This window comes from Mchenga conophoros, linkage group LG4 (assembly GCF_057382185.1).
Source record: "Mchenga conophoros isolate Kocher_MC1m ecotype Shallow Benthic linkage group LG4, M_conophoros_male_GT1.1, whole genome shotgun sequence".
Classification (NCBI taxonomy): Eukaryota; Metazoa; Chordata; class Actinopteri; order Cichliformes; family Cichlidae; genus Mchenga; species Mchenga conophoros.
Genome location: NC_140529.1, coordinates 30,653,877 through 30,676,397, shown reverse-complemented (window position 1 = coordinate 30,676,397; position 22,521 = coordinate 30,653,877). Strand labels below are relative to the sequence as shown.

At 38.1% G+C, this 22,521-nt stretch overlaps 1 protein-coding gene across 1 annotated transcript; it reads right to left on the bottom strand.

Moving 5' to 3' along the window:
• Positions 1 to 3,124: 3,124 nt before the first annotated feature.
• On the bottom strand, positions 3,125 to 4,582 carry LOC146576446 (uncharacterized). Its single transcript, XM_085272674.1, has 3 exons — positions 4,382 to 4,582; positions 3,955 to 4,237; positions 3,125 to 3,827 (listed from the first exon to the last, which is right to left on the bottom strand). Exons 1-3 carry the CDS (start codon positions 4,471 to 4,473, stop codon positions 3,411 to 3,413), a joined length of 792 nt encoding a protein of 263 aa, XP_085128800.1. The 5' UTR covers positions 4,474 to 4,582; the 3' UTR covers positions 3,125 to 3,410.
• Positions 4,583 to 22,521: the final 17,939 nt, after the last annotated feature.

The window sequence follows — 22,521 nt, the reverse complement described above, 5'->3', positions numbered from 1 at the left end:
AAAAATGGTTGTCATTGTGAAAGAATAAAAGTCCAATCTCATGTAGGGCTCCATCTAAGGACAAAAAGAGAAGAGACAGGTTTACCAGATGGCTAGGTCCAAACATAAAACACAACATCAGCAAAACCACTAAAACCTCTGAATGATAAAAAATGATCAGTGAATATAAAAGCCAGTGCTCTAAAGGAAAAGAGCAGGGTGCTGAAGGACACCTGCCTTTCAGTTTAATTTAAGATCTTTAAAGTTGTTATGTATTTATTTATTTTTTAGTTATAAGATAATTTACAGAATTATCCAGTGCATAAAAAAACAGAAACAGTGATGCTGCTATTTTGACTCAAACGATCACTTAGATAGGCCGTCCTCTTTTTTCTCTCTTTTAGTGTGCACAGCCTCTGCATGACAAACCACAAGAACAACACTCAGCATGTGCTCTTTCATGTTTGCTACTACTGTCTCTCCACATTCATTCACTGAACAGAGTAGATACAGAGAGAAGTGTGTTAGTAGTAGGGCAAGCCCATATAAAAAGAAATAGAAAAGCCTTCCCATTCTCAATTTCCATTTGCTTCCAAAAGTAAATGTTTGCACAACTTTAATAAGGTGTACATACATTTATTATGCTAATTTACTTGTGACTTTGTAATATTTAGCACGTAGTATATTTTTTCTTGATTCGTACTTAGTTCTTACAATCATATTGAATTAGGGAAATGTGATATTCGTTAATAAATTGTAATACATGAAAAAAGTCTTTGTGCTTTATTAGACCTGTTATATGGAATGAACTGACAGACTGACTGACCAAACTGGAAACTTACTGACCAGTCAAAAGATTATTTTTATTATTAGTATTTGGCCCCAACTTTACCAGTTAACAAAATGTATCTGGTTTGTTTTTTAAGTGTCTGAGACAAAGGACAATGTTTAGTACAGTGTGGTGATAAGATAGTCAGAATTGACTTACTGATGAAGCAGCTGCCAAACAGACTGACCCTGATGGGTTGCCGGAGTCCTGGCCCCTGAGGTTAATTAGCCTGGACAGGCTAGTAGTCTATCATGCTTGATGCACGAGTTAGCATCTCTCTGTCTCCCTGACAGGCATCTGGCAGAATATTGACATACGTACACGTCAGGATGTCCTTTGTTGTAAATGGACTTAAAGTAAAATACAATACAATTTCTAAAGTCAGGAGCAAACTAGAGGAGAAACATGGAAACCCTGGTTACAGCTCAATTATCCACACATCAATCAGCAGGGGATGTGATTGGTTGTGTAAATGGAGCTGGAGTGATGTGTTGTGTTAGATCAATGGCCCAGCAGTCTCTTTCTCAGACAAGTCCAGCACCACTATCATCACGTTCACCCCCCCCACAGAGTTGTTTGCATCCTGTTTCTTATCATGCTGATGACTTAAATGATGCAAAGTTATCTGGAGTAAAACGATTAGTTGTTTTTTTTTTTAAAATCTATTGTTCAATTTGAAGACACGTTTACAGATTTGACTATGTGGGAGATCCCCTGATCGTGCTGTACAACACATAAATGGGGAACAATCCTCAAATTCAAATTCAAATTTATTTGTCACGTACACAGTCATACACAGTACGATATGTAGTGAAATGCTTGGACAACTGCTCGTGACCTAAAGAAAACAAAAAAAGGAAAAGGCTATGAATAAGATAGGAAATAAATATGAAAAATTAAAAAGGGTAAATTTAACTAGGAAGGAATAAATATAAATTAAGGTTAAAAATGAAACAACTGTACAACACAAATTAGAATGAAATCCTAATACCATCATGATTACCACAGGTCTTGCAGCAATTATGATTAGGCCTCAACTGCATGTATGTGTTTTCAAACATTAGATTTTTCTTTGGAGACCCAGCACTTACATAAAAGAAATACTGTGTGTTATTAGCAATAGCAAAAAGACATTATTACAGTATACTGATACATTTTTACAATAATTCAAAGACGTCTGAGCATCTCTTACATTACATTCTGATGTGTGGTATCTTTCACAGTTATCACTGGTCAGTTGCTTGTGGTTTTTTACGATTGTGCACACTGCGTATTTACATATGCCCCACATAAGAGGCTTTTTAGTGGAAGCTTTTTAAGATCTGGTCAAAGTAAAGACTTGTTTAATTCAATAGGAACTTGTTGCACCTCTTCTGCTAGCTCTTTCTCTCTCTCTCTCTCTCTCTCTCACACACACACACACATACACACACACACACAAAGCAATAACATGTATGTTATCCAGCATCCAACCCTGCAATTACAGAACAGCCCAGTGTACCACCTGAGCCATGTGTGGCGACAGTAATTAAACACCAACGTTTTTCGACGGAGAGCAGCGCTTGGGAGATATTCCAGCTTCCCAAGTTGAAAGTTAGGCCCAGAAAACTAGTTAGACACTCTATCATCTATGCTGAGTCAACTCAATTAACTACAAAGTGTAAGGTTCCTTCATCACTTATAACTTCTTTTGGGACTGCTATTTGCATACTGGTCGTTGTCAGATTTGAGCTCATATTGTCTGAGGTTATCATTATAAATGATCTGATTCATATATGCTGCAAATCTAATTTCTTATCAACAGTAACCTTACGTACATCTTTATTTCCAGAGCTGCTGTCAAAATACCTCCAGTATCAAAGAAAAGGCTGCTCTTCATTAAACCTGACAAGCCAGTGCTATGCCATCATGTAAATGTGACTGCAAGATACTAATATTAATTTCTTGACTGTGTCTCTATTACAGTTTTTCTCGATTGCTAAAACACATTTCTTGAAACTACGCCTCATATTCTCACAACAGTAAACACAAATCCATAACATCTCACTCAATTTCCCAAACATCCTATTTCCAGGTCAAAATGAAGCTCTACACTCAAAACTATTCACTCTTGCTGAAAAACCAAACTTTGCCCTCAGACATCAAACACAAGCCCTCAAAAACACACACACTACAACAGAGTTTTGCACACTGGTACAATTAATTCAAAACAATAGTTCCAAAACAATTAGGTTGCTTATGGTTCTCCCCTTCAAAAACCTTTTCACATGATAAACACAAAAGACGCAACCAATGTATGTACAGTGGCACATTTTTATTCATGTACTATACAGTACAACACACACCAAAAAACATTATTCCACCTCAGCATCTTGTCTTTGGTCTGGGTCAGGCCAGAGAATCTCATCCACATCACAGGCTATATTGGCCCTAGCCAGGCAGCGGGGGTAAAATCCTCTTGCATGCCTGATCCACCCCTGGCATGCATCTACTGATATGTCTAGGCAGGCCTCTTCCATGGCCTGAAGGAGGTGAACACGGACATAAGGTTCTCGGTCATACACTTTCCACCGCCATGCCGAAAATAACTCCTCTATCGGGTTTAGAAAGGGAGAGTATGCAGGCAGAAAGATATTAGAAAACCTTGGGTAAACCAGTCACGAACCAGAGCAGCGCGATGGAAGCTGACGTTATCCCACACAACAACGTAGTGAGGCTGCTCTGGCTGTGCTGGTTCCCTGTAGTCCAGCTGGAACATATGTTGTCTTAAACCATCAAGAAAAGCAAGGAGAAGCATAGTGTTATAGGGTCCTAGTACGGCATGGCGGTGGAGTACCCCTCGTTGGCTGATGGCTGCGCACATAGTGACATTCCCCCCACGCTGACCAGGGACATTTACAATAGCCCGATGGCCAATTATGTTCCTCCCCCTTTTCCTTCTTTTGGTCAGGTTAAAACCTGCCTCATCCACAAAGATTATTTCATGGGGAACAGGCCGTCCTTCAATCTCAAAGATTCTCTGCAAAACACATAACACAGTAGAGTCAATCGGTACCCTGAACCACAGTTCAAGAGTGCTGAAATGGCAGCATAAACTGCCATGCTGTGATGGTACACAATACTTTATACAGTATCAAAACTCATACCTGAACATATTCCACACGTTGGTTTTTCACTCTGTCAGAGTTTCGTTCGAAAGGGACTCGGTATGCCTGTTTCATCCGGAATTGATTCTTTCGGAGGATGCGGTCAATTGTGGAGAGGCTGATGGCATTTATGCCTCGAAAAAGATGATCATCCTCAATCACTCTCCTTTGAATCTCTCGCAGGCGGATTACATTATTTGCAATTACCATGTTTACAAGTTCCCTCTCTTGCTCCTCCGACAAAAGCCTTAACCTGCCTCCACCAGGTGGTCGTCTCTGTGTCCTACAAAAATAGAAGCACTCATTACTGTAACTGTCACACATTCATTTTACAGGCAAATAATGGAAACATACTGAAACTCAAGACACATAAGTTCAGTAACTTAAACGTTACTGTACAAAGCAGTCTTACTGCAAGTACACCTACCTGTTTTCCTCCCTGAAGGTTCTGATGATGGAGGCAACAGTGAAGCGACTCAAATTTGGTTGTACTCGTTGCCCAGCCTCCCTCATAGTCATCCCATGGACAAGGACATGGTCAACTAAAGTGGCTCGAATTTCATCCGAGACTGACTGTCTTCTTGCCCTTGCTCTTCCCCTTCCTTGTCGCCGTCGTTCTCCACCTCCACCTCCTTCACCACGTCCTCCTCCTCCTCCACCTCTCCCTCCTCCTCCACCACCTTCCTGTTGTCCTAGACCACCTCCTCCTCCTCTTCCACCACGTCCTCCTCTTTCACCACGTCCTCCTCCTCCACCACGTCCTCCTCCTCCACCACGTCCTCCTCCTCCACCACGTCCTCCTCTTTCACCACGTCCTCTTCCTTTGCATCTCTTTGGATCCATTGTTTCAAACCTGAATGAGCTGACTTTGGCCCTTTTATCTATCCATCGCAGGTTCTGATTGGTGTGTGCTAAATTTTGACTCCTAGTGTTTCCACCTGGTTAATTGTGTGCTAATTGAGCTCAAGCTGTGCTGACTTAAGTTAACATTATTGCATGCTAGTGCTTTCTAAATGACTACATGGTGTAAGCACTGTAAAATGTAGGGATTTGTGTGTAGAGTTTTGCAGTAACAGTTCACCAAATTTGAGTCATGTGTCAAAGCAGGGAATAGTGTTTATAGTTCAGGGAAATGGGTGAGCTTTTTGAACAATAGCGTTACGGTTTTGAAATTTTAGTTTAGAGGCCTGGTTACAGTGTTTAAGCAATCGAGAAAAACTGTAATTTATTGCAACACTGAGAACTCTGGGTTAAACAGGAAAGCACATTTCAACATACTGATAAAAAAGTATTCAATAATTGTTATTGAATTGTAAAAATTGTTACAGAAAAATATGAAATTTTTTTTTTAATTTTGACCCTTTTGACTCTTGAACCTTGTTAAATATAAATAGTGTGAGCAATACCATGCAATTTGGTGCATAACTCGACTCTACTTTAACAAGTTTCACAGTGTGGAGTCACGCTAGAGCCCTTCACTGATTTCAGAAGGAAAATATTGTGGATTTTCCAGCATTTAAGGCACTCTTGTCCAGCAACATGGCATCATCCTCGTAATGGTCAGCTGGTCATTGGTTTGGCAGACTTATGATGCTTAGAGCAGTGTGCAAAAAGACCAATCAAAAACACACTCCCTGCCAAATGAATGGAGCCTGACTTGACATAAAGACAGCTTGTTATAAGACAGTACTCAGAATTATCTCATTATTGCAGAATGTTGCAAAAGGTTCTGCCACAAAAAATAAAAGTTTATTGTAACTTTGGATTGTTATATAAGTTGTTTTTTTTTGTGCATATTCAGTGTGTGTATTTTCACATCAAAGATACTTATTTATGTTAAATTATGTAATAATTTTTCTTTGGCAACTTATATTATATTATATTATATTATATTATATTATATTATATTATAAAAAAAAAAAAAACAAGATATAAAAATCCACTTATAACCTTTTTTTTTTTTTTTTTTTTTACCCCAGATCATGTCTTTTCTTTTGTGTGTTAACTGCTTTGTGGAGATGTTTTCAGAATGCATAAACAGCATATGACACCCATAAAAACCAAAAGGGCATTCTTCACGGAGCATATGAGTGCAATGTAATGGAACAGGTAAGAGGCAGAGCTATAGTGATGGGAAGTTGATTGCAATGCCATTATCTATCATGCCTTAAAATGGAGCACTCTCACACCCATTTCTTATATTATGTGCCAACACCCCAGTCCCCTCTCAGTTCTCAACATCACTCTGATGTCCTCTCTTCTACTCACATGTACATCACAGGGAAGACAAGAGTGCTTTTAAGGAGTAATTTGCAGCACGCTGTTCTCTTTCTATTATCCTGCACTATTCCTGAAGTGACCCTATCGCCACTTCTTCTGTCCCCCACCACGTTGTCTTTCGGTTCACGATCATCTCTGATAATAGAGGGCACTTTTAATCTGAAATTGAACAAATAATTCACGTCTCCCCGCATTAGTGATCATACGCTTACTATGAATGCAACTCCTCTCCGTTAATCAACCTTGTTCATGCATGACGCTTCATCAGTCAGCTGCTGCAGTGAGATAGGATGTGTAGAAAATGGCCTCATTAAATTTTACAACAGTCTCCATCAATGGCAACCAATTCAAACCCTTTATTCCCGCTCCTTCGTCAGAGAAAATCGCAAACTTCTCCTCAAGTAATGAAAACTGTTTAGACAGCGTGTGGAGTGTATTGGCTTTATCAGACTGTCATACATACTGTACCTGTTTGAAAAGTTTTCAAATTGAGATTTTGATTTGAAGTTCGGGATGGCGTTTCCGCCTTTCTATCTGTGATAATCAAATGCAGCAGGTGGTGAGGAAATGTGCATCTCAGTAATCATCTCCATTGACATGTGTTAATAGCTCATCAGTCTAAATTGTACTAATAACTGCTTTCAGGGATCGTGATTACACATACTTCAAGGTCTTGATGCCAGGGGTTGTGTTTAATTTCTGAGTCATGCTTTTATGAAATGTTTTGTGAACCTATGCTGAAGTCTGACAGATGATTGAAATGTAATTGAACTGCTGTATACAGTGAAAAGTCAAACTGCCGTTGTTTTTGTTGAATGGTTATATAATTCTCTTTAGCTTTCTCACCGTTATACTCCAGCAGATGCCAACTAAAGCACTTCCATATCCAACAGCTGTCTACCCTGTTTTCTGATTTATTGCTTATTGCACCTAAATCTGAATTTAGCCTTAAGCTGGCAATGCTGGATGATGTTGTTGGCTGCATCCATGTGGCTAACAGCTTCACACACCTGTGTTGCAGAAAGCAGAACTGAGGTACCGAGGCCATATAATAGAATTGAATCATTCAAAAATTCCCCTTTAGGTTCACTGTTTGTTTAGGGACAGACTATCTACAGTTTGAAGGATATGTATGTAATGTCGATGTCTGACAAGAGGTATGTTTTCCATTGTCACCTTTATTGCAGTGTCAGGAAGTGAAGGAAGATATGTAAGGAATTTAATTATGCCTTTGTTGATAGCTTCTAGATGAAAATGGAGTCTGTGTTAGGCCTGTGATTGTGTGAAGACATGTCCATGGTGTTCAGTGATTTACCTTGTTACAACCCTTGCTGGATTGGCTGTTTTTGGATGCAGCTGGAAGTCGGATTTAGTCGTTCGTTGCATCACATACAGATATTTTGGGATCAAATTTAGCCCACGTCACAATCACATAGTTTAAAAAAGCAATAAAATGAACTCTATGCTAAAAGTTCATTGCCATAATATTTTGCTGTGCAATCGTTTGGATCATTATTGGTTGCACATGTCTTTCCCTTCAAAGAGTTGATAATACAAATTTGTTGGCAGTATACAATTGGAAAGTAGAATGGAAATATTGGAAATATCTCAGAACCAATGTTTTCACACTATTTCAGCTGATATTGTGAACATCTATGTTAAAGTCAAATTATATTTTGCTGGGATCAGTTTTCATTGTAAGTCAGCTTCTTCCACTCCCTGTGTAGGCCTTCATATCTGCTACAGAAGCAACATGTCCAGCTTGTCAGCTCATCTGCTTTCATTAAGTGGTGCTCTCCCCTTTTACAATAATTGACATGTTGGTGAGCAATGACTTACAGTGTGGAGTTTCACAGACAAGCCAGCTGAAGTGTGTATCAAGAACCAATCAATATCGATAACAAACAGCCCAAATTAGAAGAGCAGACTGCTGGGAGGGAGTTTTCAGTCTGCAAGAGCGGACCGAGAGACTTCATGGGTAGCACTGGGAGTTTTAATAGCATAGAATCAATGAGCACTACCCGCAAACCTTTCACGGTGAAGTTATTAATTGGCAGTGGAACAATGCAAAACTGCAGAGCTGCAGTGCTGTGGGCTTCCAGCAATTTAAACAGGGTCCATTTACCACGACAGGAAGGATCCGTGTCTGATTTGTAATGATGCTTTGCAGTACTCAGCCAAGCTATGGCCACTCTCTCTCCTCTCTGTGTAGTTAACACCCATGGATTTGGAAGATGTGGAGAAATTCAGTCTGTGGTCTCCCGTGTAAAATGATGTTGCGAGAAACACCCTTTCAGTGTCTTGTTACTTCTCTATATGATCTAGAGGTTGCAGAGTAGGAGAGCTTTGTCCTGACAGTCCAGCATTACTCACCAAACAAAGCAGAGTGATTTATCTCAAAATCTATTATCAAAATGAGTAGGCAGAAACCAGGGCTCATAATTCAATTGACACTTTATGATGTTTGTTATTGGGAGCAGAGGGGTGGGAACAGATGTTAAAATATGGCTGCTGACAGAGTCACTAATAGAGCCGCTGCTCTACGAATATAAAACACACACTGCAGTGCCCTCATTTTGAAAGTATCTACCTGACCAGAGTGTGGATGAGAGAGAAAAACTGAATACTGTGTTTTATTTATTTATTTATTTTAAAATCAGAATCATCCTGAACCCATGTCTTGATGGACCTTTAGATTTAAAAGAAAGAAAATGAATTTGTGCATTTTTGAAACAATATGATTCTGCTTAGTTAATTTGTTACACAGGATTTTAAGGTGTTTCTTTACATTTCTGCAGTCCTTCCTCACAGCAACAAAAAAGGACCCTAGGAGACAAACCTAAATCCTGCAAAAGCCAAGGTTGGCCTACGTGTGCAAAAGGACAATCCAGAATAATTTACTTTGTTCTTAAAGGTAGAAAAGCCAAATGGCTGCTCTCTTGGACGCTGTTCACATAACAACACATCAAATGCCAAAATGACGATAATGGAAAGCAGACTCTGAAGCAAAACCCAGGACATGCAGTTTCACTGGTATATTGAATCAAGGTGGATTTGCACTGCAGAGAATGTCAACGAAGAAAGTTCGAGGAGACTGAGTGTGTTACTGGGAGAGGTGTCAATGAGAAAAAAGAGAGGTAGGTTAGTCCAGGTGTATCTTGCCCAGGTTTAAATAGAGATTCTAGAGAGATGTTTCAAATAATGATTTGGAAAGTAAGTAATGTAGCTTACTTTGCAACTCCAGAGAGGGTAATCGGAGGGAGACCACTAATTAGTGGGCAGGCAGGTGAGTTGATGCAGTGAGTTCTCCAGTGTGGGATCTAAGATGGAATGGCTCAGCTCGACAAGAACAGATAAGATGAAATGAAAAGGGAATTGCTCTTTGGCCATTTGGAGAATATTGGAAATGACAAAACAAGGACTTGAGAGCAGAGAGTTTAATAGTCTGGACAGATAGACAATCCAGAGCTGGTCCTTAAGTACTGGTTGTTTACAATCACACTATAACTTTTGAAATAAATTTTATGAAATGGTGTTAAATGTGTTAAACAGTCAAAATTACTATTGATACTTAATAAGGATATTCAATATTTGAATAATATTGTCAAAATAAAAATGGGATCTGACTTAAATACTCCCATGGGAGTCAAAATACTTGGTAAGTCTTTGACCGTTTCTGTAATTTCCTTTGAAAGGTACTCAAAGACACCTTTGCCAATCATTATAATTGGCCCATCTGGACATAATGTGCCTCTAATAAGAAGAATAACAGCACAGGCAGATCGCTGAAGTCATGCTGGATTTTGCTGATTTGCATCATTATAACCTGACACCGCTCACTATTACTCTACTGATGAGCTCATGTCAAACTGTTTCCTGCATCATCTCACTCCACCTGCTCTTTACCATTTAATGTGCTATTATTGAGATTAGACTGAGGTTCTTGTTCATTTACAATACTTAATTAATGTTTGTTAAATAGTGGGCTGTCGGTTCAAAGTTGAGAGCAGTTTTATTTGAGTTCTTTTTTATTTACACACTTACATGCCGGTGATGTATCAGAGGACATTTGGAATTCAGTATTTGCCCAAGGACAACTACATGCAGACAAAAGGAGCCGCAGGTCACATCACTGACCTTCTGATTAAAGTATCTGATATGGTTCACCCGCTCCACGCTCTGAGTCACATGCACTCTCAGCATCCGTGCACTTGTGCTGATCCAACTTTTTCCATTTCCTATACATTAACCAATACTGCGACTTAAGGTATCTTTCAATGTAAAGATGCCTGATTAACAAGTACCAATCTAATTAATAAACACTATCCTCCACGTCTTTTGTGTAAGACAACATCTCACTCAAGTTAAACATTGTTATTGCTCCTCCTTTATCTTTAAAATGCAATGTTAAATTTAAAACAAAATTAAAAATTAAAATTGATTGTCAAGCGCGGCCTTTTATGATGTTTCTGATTTGCATCATTGTGCTTTGACTCTACATGAGAAGTCCTTTGATGTCAGTGCGGTGCATAAATAGACCAGGCACCTCTGTAAATGGTGCAGAGACTCCCATCCCTATAATTTCAGAGACTGATTAGAGATCTTATCTCATGTGAATTGGCCATTAACATTACAGATGCCCTATGATAGAAATTACTTTGTGACAGCCCAATCTGTTCATAAGGGACTTAAGATCATTATGAAGAGCTTTGTCAAAGTTGTGTATATTCACGCTGTGCTCTTGTGTTGCTTTGTTTTCTGAGTTGGGGTGCATCATGGCTGAACCCATTAATCTTCTTCAACATGGTAATGAATGCAGTCTTGCCAGCCTGTGCTGTTTGTTCTTCAAATAATTATAAGAAGACTACACCTAAAGTTCACAAGGCTTATTAGATCAGTGATACTGAGTACATAGAAACTGACACTTTTGATGTTATATGAATGTCACATGGATGCTGACATTTGGCATTTTGTCACAGTGACACGTTCCATTCTGCAGAAAGTGCAGGTGTTTCAGGAGAGTGGCTACAATGGCCACCTTAACCCAGTCAGCTGCTGCAGGAAGACGATGAACTAAATAGGCTTTAGGCTTCAGGTGCTTGGCTGATCTGTCGTTGAAAGTCAAAACCAACAAAGGTGAGAGGGTTGCAGTAAGTGCAATCGAGTTCAAATCCTTAGCTTAGAATAGAGTTTCAGCATGAATTAATGCCATTGTGCTTGAGGGACTATAATATAAATGGGTTTCATGAGGACTGAAAAGGTCAATGCACAAAATAGTGGGGCAGCTGTATGATGTTGAAACAACCTAGAGTGGTAATTTCCTGAGAGGCATTGTACTTAAATGCAATGTGAATGTTCAGATAGTAAACATAATTGTATTGGCAGACATGAAATGATACCTGTGTAACTCTAATGGCTTAAAGGTCCCAAGAAATGAAAAATGTCTTTTCTGTAGTGTTAGCCTGTGGCCCTTGGTCTGTTGTTCTGATTTCACATGGCAGAAATCAATGTTTGATCCATGTTTTGTATCTAAACATTTTTCCCCAATAAAATAATGACTCTATTTTTCATTGAGCACAAATGTATTCATAGAAATATATAAAACAGAATCTGTGATATAAGTACAGCCAACCTGGAATTGGACACAACACTTAAGCAACAGCCACTTCCATGAGGAAATGTCATCTTATTTGCCGACAAATCGACGACCGTCAACAAGGCAAATATCAGCTCATCGGATGTTTGGATGAATCTTTAAATATCTGTTTTGTAAATTAAAAAAGTGAGAAGTCTGAGCCTGTGTGCTCTTTATTTAATCAGCAAGCTTAATATTCACATAGTAACATGAACACCTGGGAGCTGCCCAAATGAACCATTATGTTCCGAGTCAATTTTAGACCAATTAGCAGCTCTACTGGAGCCAATAGTGGTGGTAATACTTTGCTCAAGGGCACTTTGGTAGCTGAGGAAACTTGTGCTAATTTTTATTTTTTGAATTAATTTTTTTAATTCCAGGGAGTTTGGCTGTGGGGGTTCAAATTGTAACATAGCACTAGCACTTGACAATAACATCCTGGCTCTATATTAATATCATACTGTTTACTTTTACTGGGACACTGTGAGCAACAATGTAACATTTTATTACATTGCATATTTGATGCAATTTTAAACAATCGAATAATTTTAGGAGTGCAGTATAACAATTAAACCGTTTTATGTAGGCTACAGAATAATATATTCACAATTTTAATGAAAATTAGACTGAGAACTAACATTGTGTGGCTTTTACACCTTTTTGTTGGAAGGTTTTGATTGTCATACGTTCCATCTAGTCAGTCAGGTTTACAGCCTAGAGCTGACAGCATGAGTAAGTAGTGCCACTAAAGCTGTCATTTCAGTGAGAGAAATTACTGCTGTCTGCCAGTTATTGTCGAGGGTTGAAACCTGTGTTACTCAGGTTATTGTCACCTGTGCACACTCCTACGCTTTTTATTTACATTTATTTAATCATGCCGTCACTGATGAATTGCATAGCTATATTTAATATTTCAGTTATTGTTTTAATTTTTAATCAAGATGCGTAAAGATCAAGATGTGTAAATAAGAAAAGAAAACATAGTTTAACAAGACAGGTAACGCAGAAAAAGTCATGGTAATGAAGTCTGTAGGAGGCAGTTATTTATGATGAAAATCATCATTTCTTCGACAGGATTTTAAAGACATTGACATAAGACAGTCTGTGATAAAACACTAAACATATTCTGACCATAATGAAGTTACATAATAAATAGCACTAAAGGAAACGGATTTAGTCATTTAAGTACACTTCACCGATAATCCCCATTTTCTGAAATATCACACCCTACAAAATTATATTGTAATGTATTATTATATTGTATTTAAGTGCAAAGAAAGTGAAGAAGAGTTGTTTTATGTGTTCAAAAATATATTCAGTGCTGTGCAAAAGCTTTATACAATTCAGATCACACAAAAAGACTCACCCTTGACATTTATTTTTACGCCGTCTGCATAAGTATATAAGTATTTGAATATACTAGGCTATAATATATAATATAATGTATGATATTTCCAATGAACTACTGCAAACTAAGAAATATGCCAGTATCATACCTTTATGTAAGACAGTCCACTTTCCAGATGAAAAATCCAAAGCATAATTAACCAGAAAACTAAAACATGTTTATTCTTTTTTATATTGTGGAAAAAAACACACACTAAAGTTTAATGTGATGTTAAAGAAACTTGTTTCATCAAAATTTTTTATCCCATGGCAACAGTGAACACAGCAACAAGACACATGCTGGTCATCGTGCATCAGCCAGTTCTGTCAGGCAGAAAATTCGCAGCAGACAGGTGTTGCCAGATATTGGCTCTTCTACAGAAGCACAAAGGAAAGGACATGGTTGAGGACTGCAAACTGAGGAACTGGCAAAGAAAACCAAGCACAGCAGACTAAAGACAGATCAAGCTGACTTCCTTTCGAAAATGACCAGCAGCAACATCAGCACTGGACTGGCAGAAACCAGTAGGACCCTGGTACACCCGTACAGCTCACTGAAGCCAAGTGACTCAGCTATGCATGAAAACACAAAAACCTGTGTGTGGATAAATTGATGCAAGTCATCTGAATTGAAGAATGGAAATTTTAAATATTTGGCTCAGAAGGCACTTTGTTCACCCGAAGGAGTGCAACAATGAAGTAAGCTGGCTACCCCATTTCAGGTTTGGTGGGGTAGTTTTGCTACTGCAGTTAGGGACGCTGTGAACACTGAAATAAAATGATGCACAATGTGAAGCAGTCACCTTAGAAATAAACAGCACCACAGAGAGATAAAATAATTAACTGGAATTAAATTGTTTATCTTACCACTCTGTGCACTAAATCGCCAGATTAATGATTTGCCACAACATTCATCACTTGTCCCTTTTACAACATTGTTGCAATTTACTGGTGTATATATATATATATATATATATATATATATATATATTTGTGTGTGTGTGTGTGTGTGTGTGTGTGTGTGTGTGTGTGTTGTTGTAGGTGGCACTAATAGGGATGATTTTCTTTGGAAGAAAAGTCATATAGCCTGCAAAACGTCCCATTTAGATTGGTTAGATGTTGCCAAGACCACCTCTTATATGTAAATGTGCTAATAGTGCTTAATAATATGTATAAGAGCCCCCTTTATTGTACAAATGTACAAATTGAAAATGTTCACATTCAGTGATTACAAAACAGATGATTAAAAGCCTGAAATAAGGCACTCAAGAGAAATAAGTACAATTAAGCAAAATGTTTCCAATCAGCTGCTGTTAGTTGTACGTTACAATTTTCTATATCACAAAGGATCTACAAAGCACAGATGTCAGGTTTTTGATAGAAGCAACATTATTTCAAAATTTTATCACCCAAACAATTACATTCTTATAATTTTTCTTGTATAGTAATGAGGCTTTCCTCACAGCTGGAATAGCACTTCATTTTATTGATAAAATTTTAATGACGCCTCTGCAAATTTCCCACTTGGCAAAGCAATTTAGTGGGACGTATTGGTCCCTGCGGCCAGCCGGTTTTGGCTCTTGGGCCACATATTAGACCGTGATAAACATAAACATGGAGGATTTTTTAAAAATGATCTACTCTTGTTGAGTACAGACATTCAGATTTGCGAGGTCACTTGTCTGGAAAATGTGACCTTACAGTAAGTCAGCTTGATCAAACAAATTATGGGGAAAACTTCCATCTATACATTTAATGAATCACAGCACATATAAGAAAAATAAGCCCATTTCCATACTTTCAGACAGATGAGTGAGTCCTTGTCTACTTTGTTATGTCTAGTCGCTCCAATGTGATGACCTTAGGTCGTCAGCACAGTTAAAGACAGGCAGCCTTGTAAATTTCCCTCACTTCAGTCTTTTCCTCTCTCTTAGGTTAGATTTTCAGAACCTGCCTTTATAATGAAAAGTGAAAATATTACATCAGATTTAGTTACACAGGGTTATAATTTTACCACACATGTTTGAGCTGTTTATTTTGCACAGGAAAAATCTGCTGTACCTTAACACAGATATTTGTTTTTGTTTCAAGTCTTGGTCACAGCCCATTTGCCACTGCTGTGATTTATGCCACAATCTAATTTCGAGTCTTTTATTATCCTGGTTGTTTAAATCATGCTACACGAGCACAAGGGAGATGTGGGAAGCATCAGCAAAGAGAAAGTGAAGAAGAATTCAAAGAGTCTGTAAGAGCGCGAACTGTCCCCTGCCTCAATGAGTTCATTTTACACAAATAAGACCTCCAAATCTTTAAAATAATCTGTGTGTTTCACAGAGAGGGGGAAAAAAATCTCTCTGCTTTAAACAATACTTCTTTTAGCTTTTGTTTTCTATTTTGAGTCTTAGATAACACATCTATGAAAGAACACTGAGCGTCAGTATCTCTCGCAAGAAACATTTTTACCAAAGAGGAATTGCACTGTTTCACTGATGTGCTTCTCTTTGTTTAATGTCCTTGCATTATAATCACATTAGTGCATTGTCCATCTTGTTAGGAAACTTGCTGTGCGATTTCCAGCTATATGTGTAGATCAGAGCCAAGGGAAGTTAAATGAGAGCATTTCATTTTAATCTCATTCTCATTTGCAATGAAATACTTATTGACTTTTATTGGGATATATACATACTCCAGCCACATAGTGCCCAGAAAATAAAAGCTGTTTGTTATGTCATAATATAAAAGCAAAATATGTATTGTGTACATACTTCTAATCATTAGTTTGATTGATTTATACAATATTCAGATTTAAAATCTGTGTTCTATGTTTTTGTGTATTTTATTGGTTCGTATATTTATTCGGCCATCATTTCTTTTATTCATCACAGTGATAACGATTTATCATTTGGATTCTGGTGTGGATGATGTTACGACATTTATAAAAACAGCTCTAATACACCGTATGTCCTTGGTTTATATACTTGAGTCATCTAATTTGCTGGATCTTTCCTTCATGTGTCAAGTCAGATCAAATCTATGAAACTGGTTATTTTGCTTTTAAGTCAGAAAGTGCAGAGGCCAGAATTTGTTGAAAGAGATCTTATCAAACAAGCTAACAAGACACTGGGAAAGTTTGCAGTTGAGCATTCATCTTACTACCCCCGCAGAAGCGTTAAAAAATGTCAACCGCTGCCACTGCTGCACCATGACCACAAGTAACACAAGATTAAACAACTGTGAAAATAAACGTGGATTGTTGGAGCTTATTTTGAAGCAGTCTGTATATTGGTGCTTACCAGGGCTTGAAATGAGCACTTACCTTCAATTAATAAGAGTGTAATTGTTGGGAGCAGTGAAATTTGCTACCCAATTTGACACGTGACAAATTACCTGTGTTGAATATACCTATGCAAAGTATAGTCACCTGAATAAATTCTGTGAATTTAGTCTTACTTAGTCATCCCGTGGAGCTTGATGACTTGACAGCATGCTCACATCACAGCAGCACATTAATATAGAATAATGATAAGACCCACTTTGTAAAAGCTATATCCTCTTATCTGAAATTAAACATCCCTCAAGTCATTCTGAATCAAGAATTTATTGCACCCACGGTGCAAAAGTGATTACATTTATTAGATCTAAAATTGTGTGATCCTGTTGTTATGACCAATGAGAATTTGAGACCCAAAAGCAGATTTAGGCTAAGAAAAGTACTTTAACAAGGTTTAAAGCATAATAATATGAAGCTGCAGTGCTAGTGGTGGTTGGGTGACTAAGAGGATGAGAAGAATGCTGCATGCAGCTCTGTGACGAGTGAGAAGAGCTGGCGTGGCTGATGAGGCAAGCTTGGTTGAAGCAGAGTTGGAGGCGGAGAGGAAGAGTAGGAACCTGAAGCACAGATGCAGACCTAGGAAGCCCGAGAGAATCTGCTAGCCAAGTACAGTGAGCAATCTTGTGAACAATGACTGAAAAACTGGGATCTAAATGCTGTTTGCTGATGAGATGAGGAATGAGGAAGAACATGCAATTTGGCAGAGGCATTGAGGACCAGGTGTATTGGCTGATGCAATCTGAAGGAGGTGTCACACCCAAACACAAAACAAACAAAAGCCACAAAAGCTGAAACCATATCGAGCAGGCACTAAGCAAAAGCAAAGAAGAGGGGAGAAAACTAACAGCATGGCCTAAGCAGTGAGACTTAGAAGAATAATGCCAGAGTTATTGAGCCTATTGCTCATCTCAAAGAAGAGAAATGGCTTTCTTTCCTCCACAGATATTTTGGTTCTATTCTCTGCACCAGAGGCTTTGATCTTAGATGTACTTACCTAATATCTCCCAGTGCCTACTCAGTGCATTTAAATGTTTATATAATTTGGATTTAGTCGTAGTTACTTGCAGTATTCCCGTGTGAGCACAAAAAGAGCTTGACTGCTCTATTTCTATTTCGCTCTGCGTTTTACCTGCTAACGAAAAAAAAAATCAGTGGATTAGATGATGAAAGATTGGATCCCTTGATTTTCTTGCAGTCTGTCTGTCTTTCTGTCTGTCCTCCCATCCATAAATAAGCTGGAACATTGTAAGAGCAGCATATAATCACCACATTGTGCTCTTCAGTCCACCTACACTTTTTTTATATAAAGACTGCTGCCAGGAGCCAAAATATGAAACTATTCTGTTCAGAGAGCTGACAAACGCGACAAGGATGTCAGAATCGAAGCTCCTTAGTGACTGATGTAGCGACCTGAAACAGTGAATTAACAGTAAATTGGTCCCGTTTTTGAAGACCTAACTTTAATACAATTGATCAATAACTGCAGAGGTCCCAACTCTCTGTGCTATTGTTAATTACCACTACCAGTGTACCGGCCAGGGCTGTGCTTAGATATATCACTTGTTTAAGTCACGATGCTCTCTGCAATGAATTTTGTTTAAATGCAGGGCAGCATTTGTTCTGGAACTCTGCTTAATGGTTTTAAACTTCATATAATTGTACTTGTCAGCGTAAAAACTAGCCACTGTCCACCATAATAATCATTTCTAGGAATTACTATAAACAGTTGTGGAATAAAATATGTGTATTTTGATCTGTGTTCAACTGGAGAAAAATTTACAATGCTGAGTGGAGTTTAGGGGTTCCTCTCATTTTCTACAGACTCCAAACTTCCCTCTTGATCACCACTGGAGTGAAGGGTGAAGTACTTTTGTGTTTTAACTGCCTTTTGTGCCATGTAGAGTCTTGATATCTGTCAGAATGAACAGAGTAGGTGATGAGAAATTTTTCCTTTTGTGTGACGGTGTTTGATTTCAGTATAATTTTCTTTTTTATGTATTTTAAAGCAGGACACATTGGGGTAATTTAAAGCTGAATATTGTATTATTGTGATTTTGTAAGGACATGTTAGTAAAATAAAATATTAGGAGGGTTGCGAAAAAGACTAAAGCATGTTACATATAGCACAACAAAGCACACATGTCAGAACAAGTATCCTGTACAATGTTTCATCTTTTAAGAGGTCCTCACTGGGGAAAACAGTGGCTTTGACTCTGATGATTACTGGCAATGTATGCACTGCTCCTAATTAAAAATTTCAATAAGCATATCTCTTTGTGAATCACAGTATGGGCAAAGAATCCAAGAGACACCCTCATTTGTAATGTAGTTTGTAATTTTCTGTTTAAAATAACAGATTAAGTGTACATCTTCTTTCATATCTTTCACTTCAACACACCTGCAGCAATTTTAATCAGAAGTTAAGTTCATCGATCTTCCGGATCTGTGCACTGCTTTTAATACATCTGTAAAAATTGTAGGATTAGAGGCATAATGGGAACAACCAGCAGATTGGACACACTGCTAATTTGCAGCTGCAGTGATATGCATGTGAATATGGCTTTAATTTATGCATAACATTATAATGCACACTTAATATTTTGCATTTTCAGTAGTTTGCAATGTAAAAAATATTTATGAAAATATTCAGATTGCACAAATGGTCATAAAAGGACAGACTCACCACTGGAAATTCCATTTAAATTTATATTTAAGTGCCTCTTTATAGTCAAAGCAGGTCATCGAAAAAGTTGTCGACCTGAAACTGATGATGTGCTGTCTTGAGTGCAGAAGCTGTGAAGGATTTTGAGTTTAAATATGCACATAGACTGAGTCTGTGCCCAGAACTGACCAGAGAACACTAATAGGAGCACAGGAGGCACTGGCTGAGGGACACTGTGTCTGACCATTGGGTACAATTACAGAGTTTCAGATTGCTTTATTGATTGTTGTTGTAAAAGGGCATTACCTTTAACTAAGTTTATTTTGAAATAGAGTAGCTATTAAGGCTGGGATAAAGACAATTGTCACTTGGCATACACAAGATTAATAATCACTAAAACAACACTGGCTTTACTTTGATATAAGTTTTCAATTTAAGGATCTGCTAATAGACCCCAGAGGCAGCACTGTTAGCCCTGATAAAGGATATTAAAGCCAAAACAGGAATAATCTTAGAAATCCAGCTAATGTTCCTTTTTCCTTTGATTATGTTTTGGGCTTTTCTTGCCTTAATTTGATAGTTGAAAGCAGGCAGGACCCATACACTAAAATATACACCACAAACACAATCAGGAGATTCCGTTTTGTGGCTTGAAATAGTTGAGATGAGTAAAATTAGACTTTACCTAACTCCTAATTTCAATTACTGAATTAAACAAAAATATTTCCTGTATTGATAACACAACTGAGGAAGTTATAGCAGATGAAGAGATTTTTTTTTAAAGGAGCCTATAAAGTTGTCTCAAGCCTGCCAATAAGCTGGAACCAACAGGCAATTTAGTTTGCCATTTATTTTTATCAATGAATGCCATGCATGATTAATCAATTTTAAAAATTGTTAGGAATTAATTTTCTGATTACTATTAATCATTCCACTTACACAACTGCATTATTGTGTCCATGAAATCTAATCTTGTCATTATTAACAATGCAAAGAAATGCTAGATATCGCAGTGAAGATTTGGGGTGGTATCAATAGAAGAGAGGTCAGAATGAATACATTTGATGGGAAAATCCAGCTTTTTTTTTCAGCACAGAAAGAAATAAACAGGATTAACAGAGGGTTTTTTTTCCACACTTGATCATCCTTTCTGCACATGTCCCACCGACCTGCTGGACAGATTTCCAACTACTTCTGAGCCAACTCATTTCAGAGTAAATCAAAACCAGTCAGTACTTGAGTAGCTTGTGTGCAGTACTTCACAGTAATGAAGTGAATATATTCCAGTACAAATGGACACTTCACCCTCTCATTGAGACAGCCTACTTGCAGTAGTCCTAAAAAGAGAGTGAAAAATTAAAGCAGGAACCAGTCACTCAAGTTTTTTTTTAAACCTTTAGCCCAGTTTGATTTGGGAAGTAGCTAGCCGGTCGTCACGGCAAAGCTACGAGAGAGTCTCTCAGCATGGGCCCGAAAAAAGTTCTGTCAGCCGAGGAAGGAGACGATATTAAGAAGTCGCTGGAGTTTATGACAGAGGAGATTTCTACTGTCAAACTGCAGCAGAAAGCCATCCTGGACCTGGTCGAGGAAGTTAAGGCTCTCCGCATCCAGAACGCTGAGAAGGATCGGCGGCTGGCGTACCTGGAGAACAGAGTGGCGGATTTGGAGCAGTACACCCGGATGAACGATGTTATCATCACGGGGCTTCGCATCAAACCCCGGTCATACGCCCGGGCGGTCGCCACTGACAATGTAGGAGGGCCAGGAGAGGAAGATGTCAACTCCACGGAGCATCAAGTGGTTACCTTTCTACGGTCCAAAGGTGTGGAAGTGGATTATAACAACATTGAGGCTTGCCACCCTCTACCCCGAAAAAATGACAGTAACAAACCAGCCATCATTGTGAGATTTGCAAACAGAAAACAGAAAACAGCACTGTTAAAACAAGGAAGGAAACTGAAAGGATCCGATGTCTTCATGAACGAACATCTGATAAAAAGAAATGCGGACATTGCCAGGAAAGCACGTTACTTGAAGAAACAGGGAAAAATTCAAAATACATGGACCACCAACTGCAAAGTATTCATTAAACTCAATGGAACACCGGAACAAGCCAAAGTGTTGGTCATCAGAAATATGGAAGAGCTGGACAAATACTGAGGTCAACTTACTCTGGAGGTATGAATACACATGTGACGTGACACACAACACAACACATGGCACAGTCCAAAAGAACTTCATCTGCATCCGGCAACAATATCAACATGACTCATTGGAATTCTCTTTATGATAATCTGGAACTGAGAACATTTCGATACACAGACCATAATGTTCTAGACTTAGAAAAGGATATAGACCCGGAAAATAATTTCTTCTACAACATCAGCTGTAACTGCTGCTACTTCACTGATGAACAGTTTAAGCACACCATCAACACGGAAAATAAATTATCAATAATCCATTTTAATAGCAGAAGTCTGTATGCCAACTTCAACAATATAAAGGAATATCTAAATGAGTTGACAAATCCATTTGGAATTATTGCCATTTCTGAAACATGGATCAATGCGGAGAAAGGAATGGACTTTGGACTGGAGGGATATGAAGTGAATTTTGTAAATAGAAGGAACAAGAGTGGAGGGGGAGTAGCTGTGTATGTGGATAAAAACCTAAACTACAAGGTGGTAGAAAGTATGACAACTGTAATTGATAATTTACTAGAATGTATAACAATTGAAATTTATAAGGAAAAAGAAAAAAATGTAATAATTAGCTGTATATATAGAACACCTGGCTCTAGTATTCAAGTATTTAATGACTTCATAGAGGAAATATTCTCTAAAACAAATCAAAAAGTTATGTTTATCTGTGGTGATTTTAATATTGACCTGTTGAATCCAAAAAAGCATAAAATGACCGACGAATTCCTAAACACTATGTACAGTTTGAGTTTACATCCTAAAATAACCAGGCCTAGCAGAATTACACCACATTGTGCCACCTTACTTGACAATATTTTCACTAACAATATAGAAAACAACATTGTGAGCGGAATATTAATTAATGACATCAGTGATCACCTACCAGTTTTTGCAGTTTATGACACTAATTATAAGAAAAATCAGCATGAAGAACAACTGAGATACAGACGTGTAAGGACAGAAGAAACTATGACTGCATTTAAGAACGATCTATTAAATCAGGACTGGGACAAGGTGTACAAAGAAGCTGATATTGATATTGCATATGGCATATTTTTAAGAATATTCATGG

What these genes read in the sequence shown, in the direction of transcription:
- LOC146576446 (XM_085272674.1), bottom strand. Translation starts at nt 4,473, where the DNA reads ATGACTATGAGGGAGGCTGGGCAACGAGTACAACCAAATTTGAGTCGC. An exon ending in ACCTTCAGGGAGGAAAACAG is followed by an intron (nt 4,238 to 4,381) that starts GTAGGTGTACTT and finishes CTATTTTTGTAG; the next exon opens with GACACAGAGACGACCACCTG. An exon ending in AACGTGTGGAATATGTTCAG is followed by an intron (nt 3,828 to 3,954) that starts GTATGAGTTTTG and finishes TGTGTTTTGCAG; the next exon opens with AGAATCTTTGAGATTGAAGG.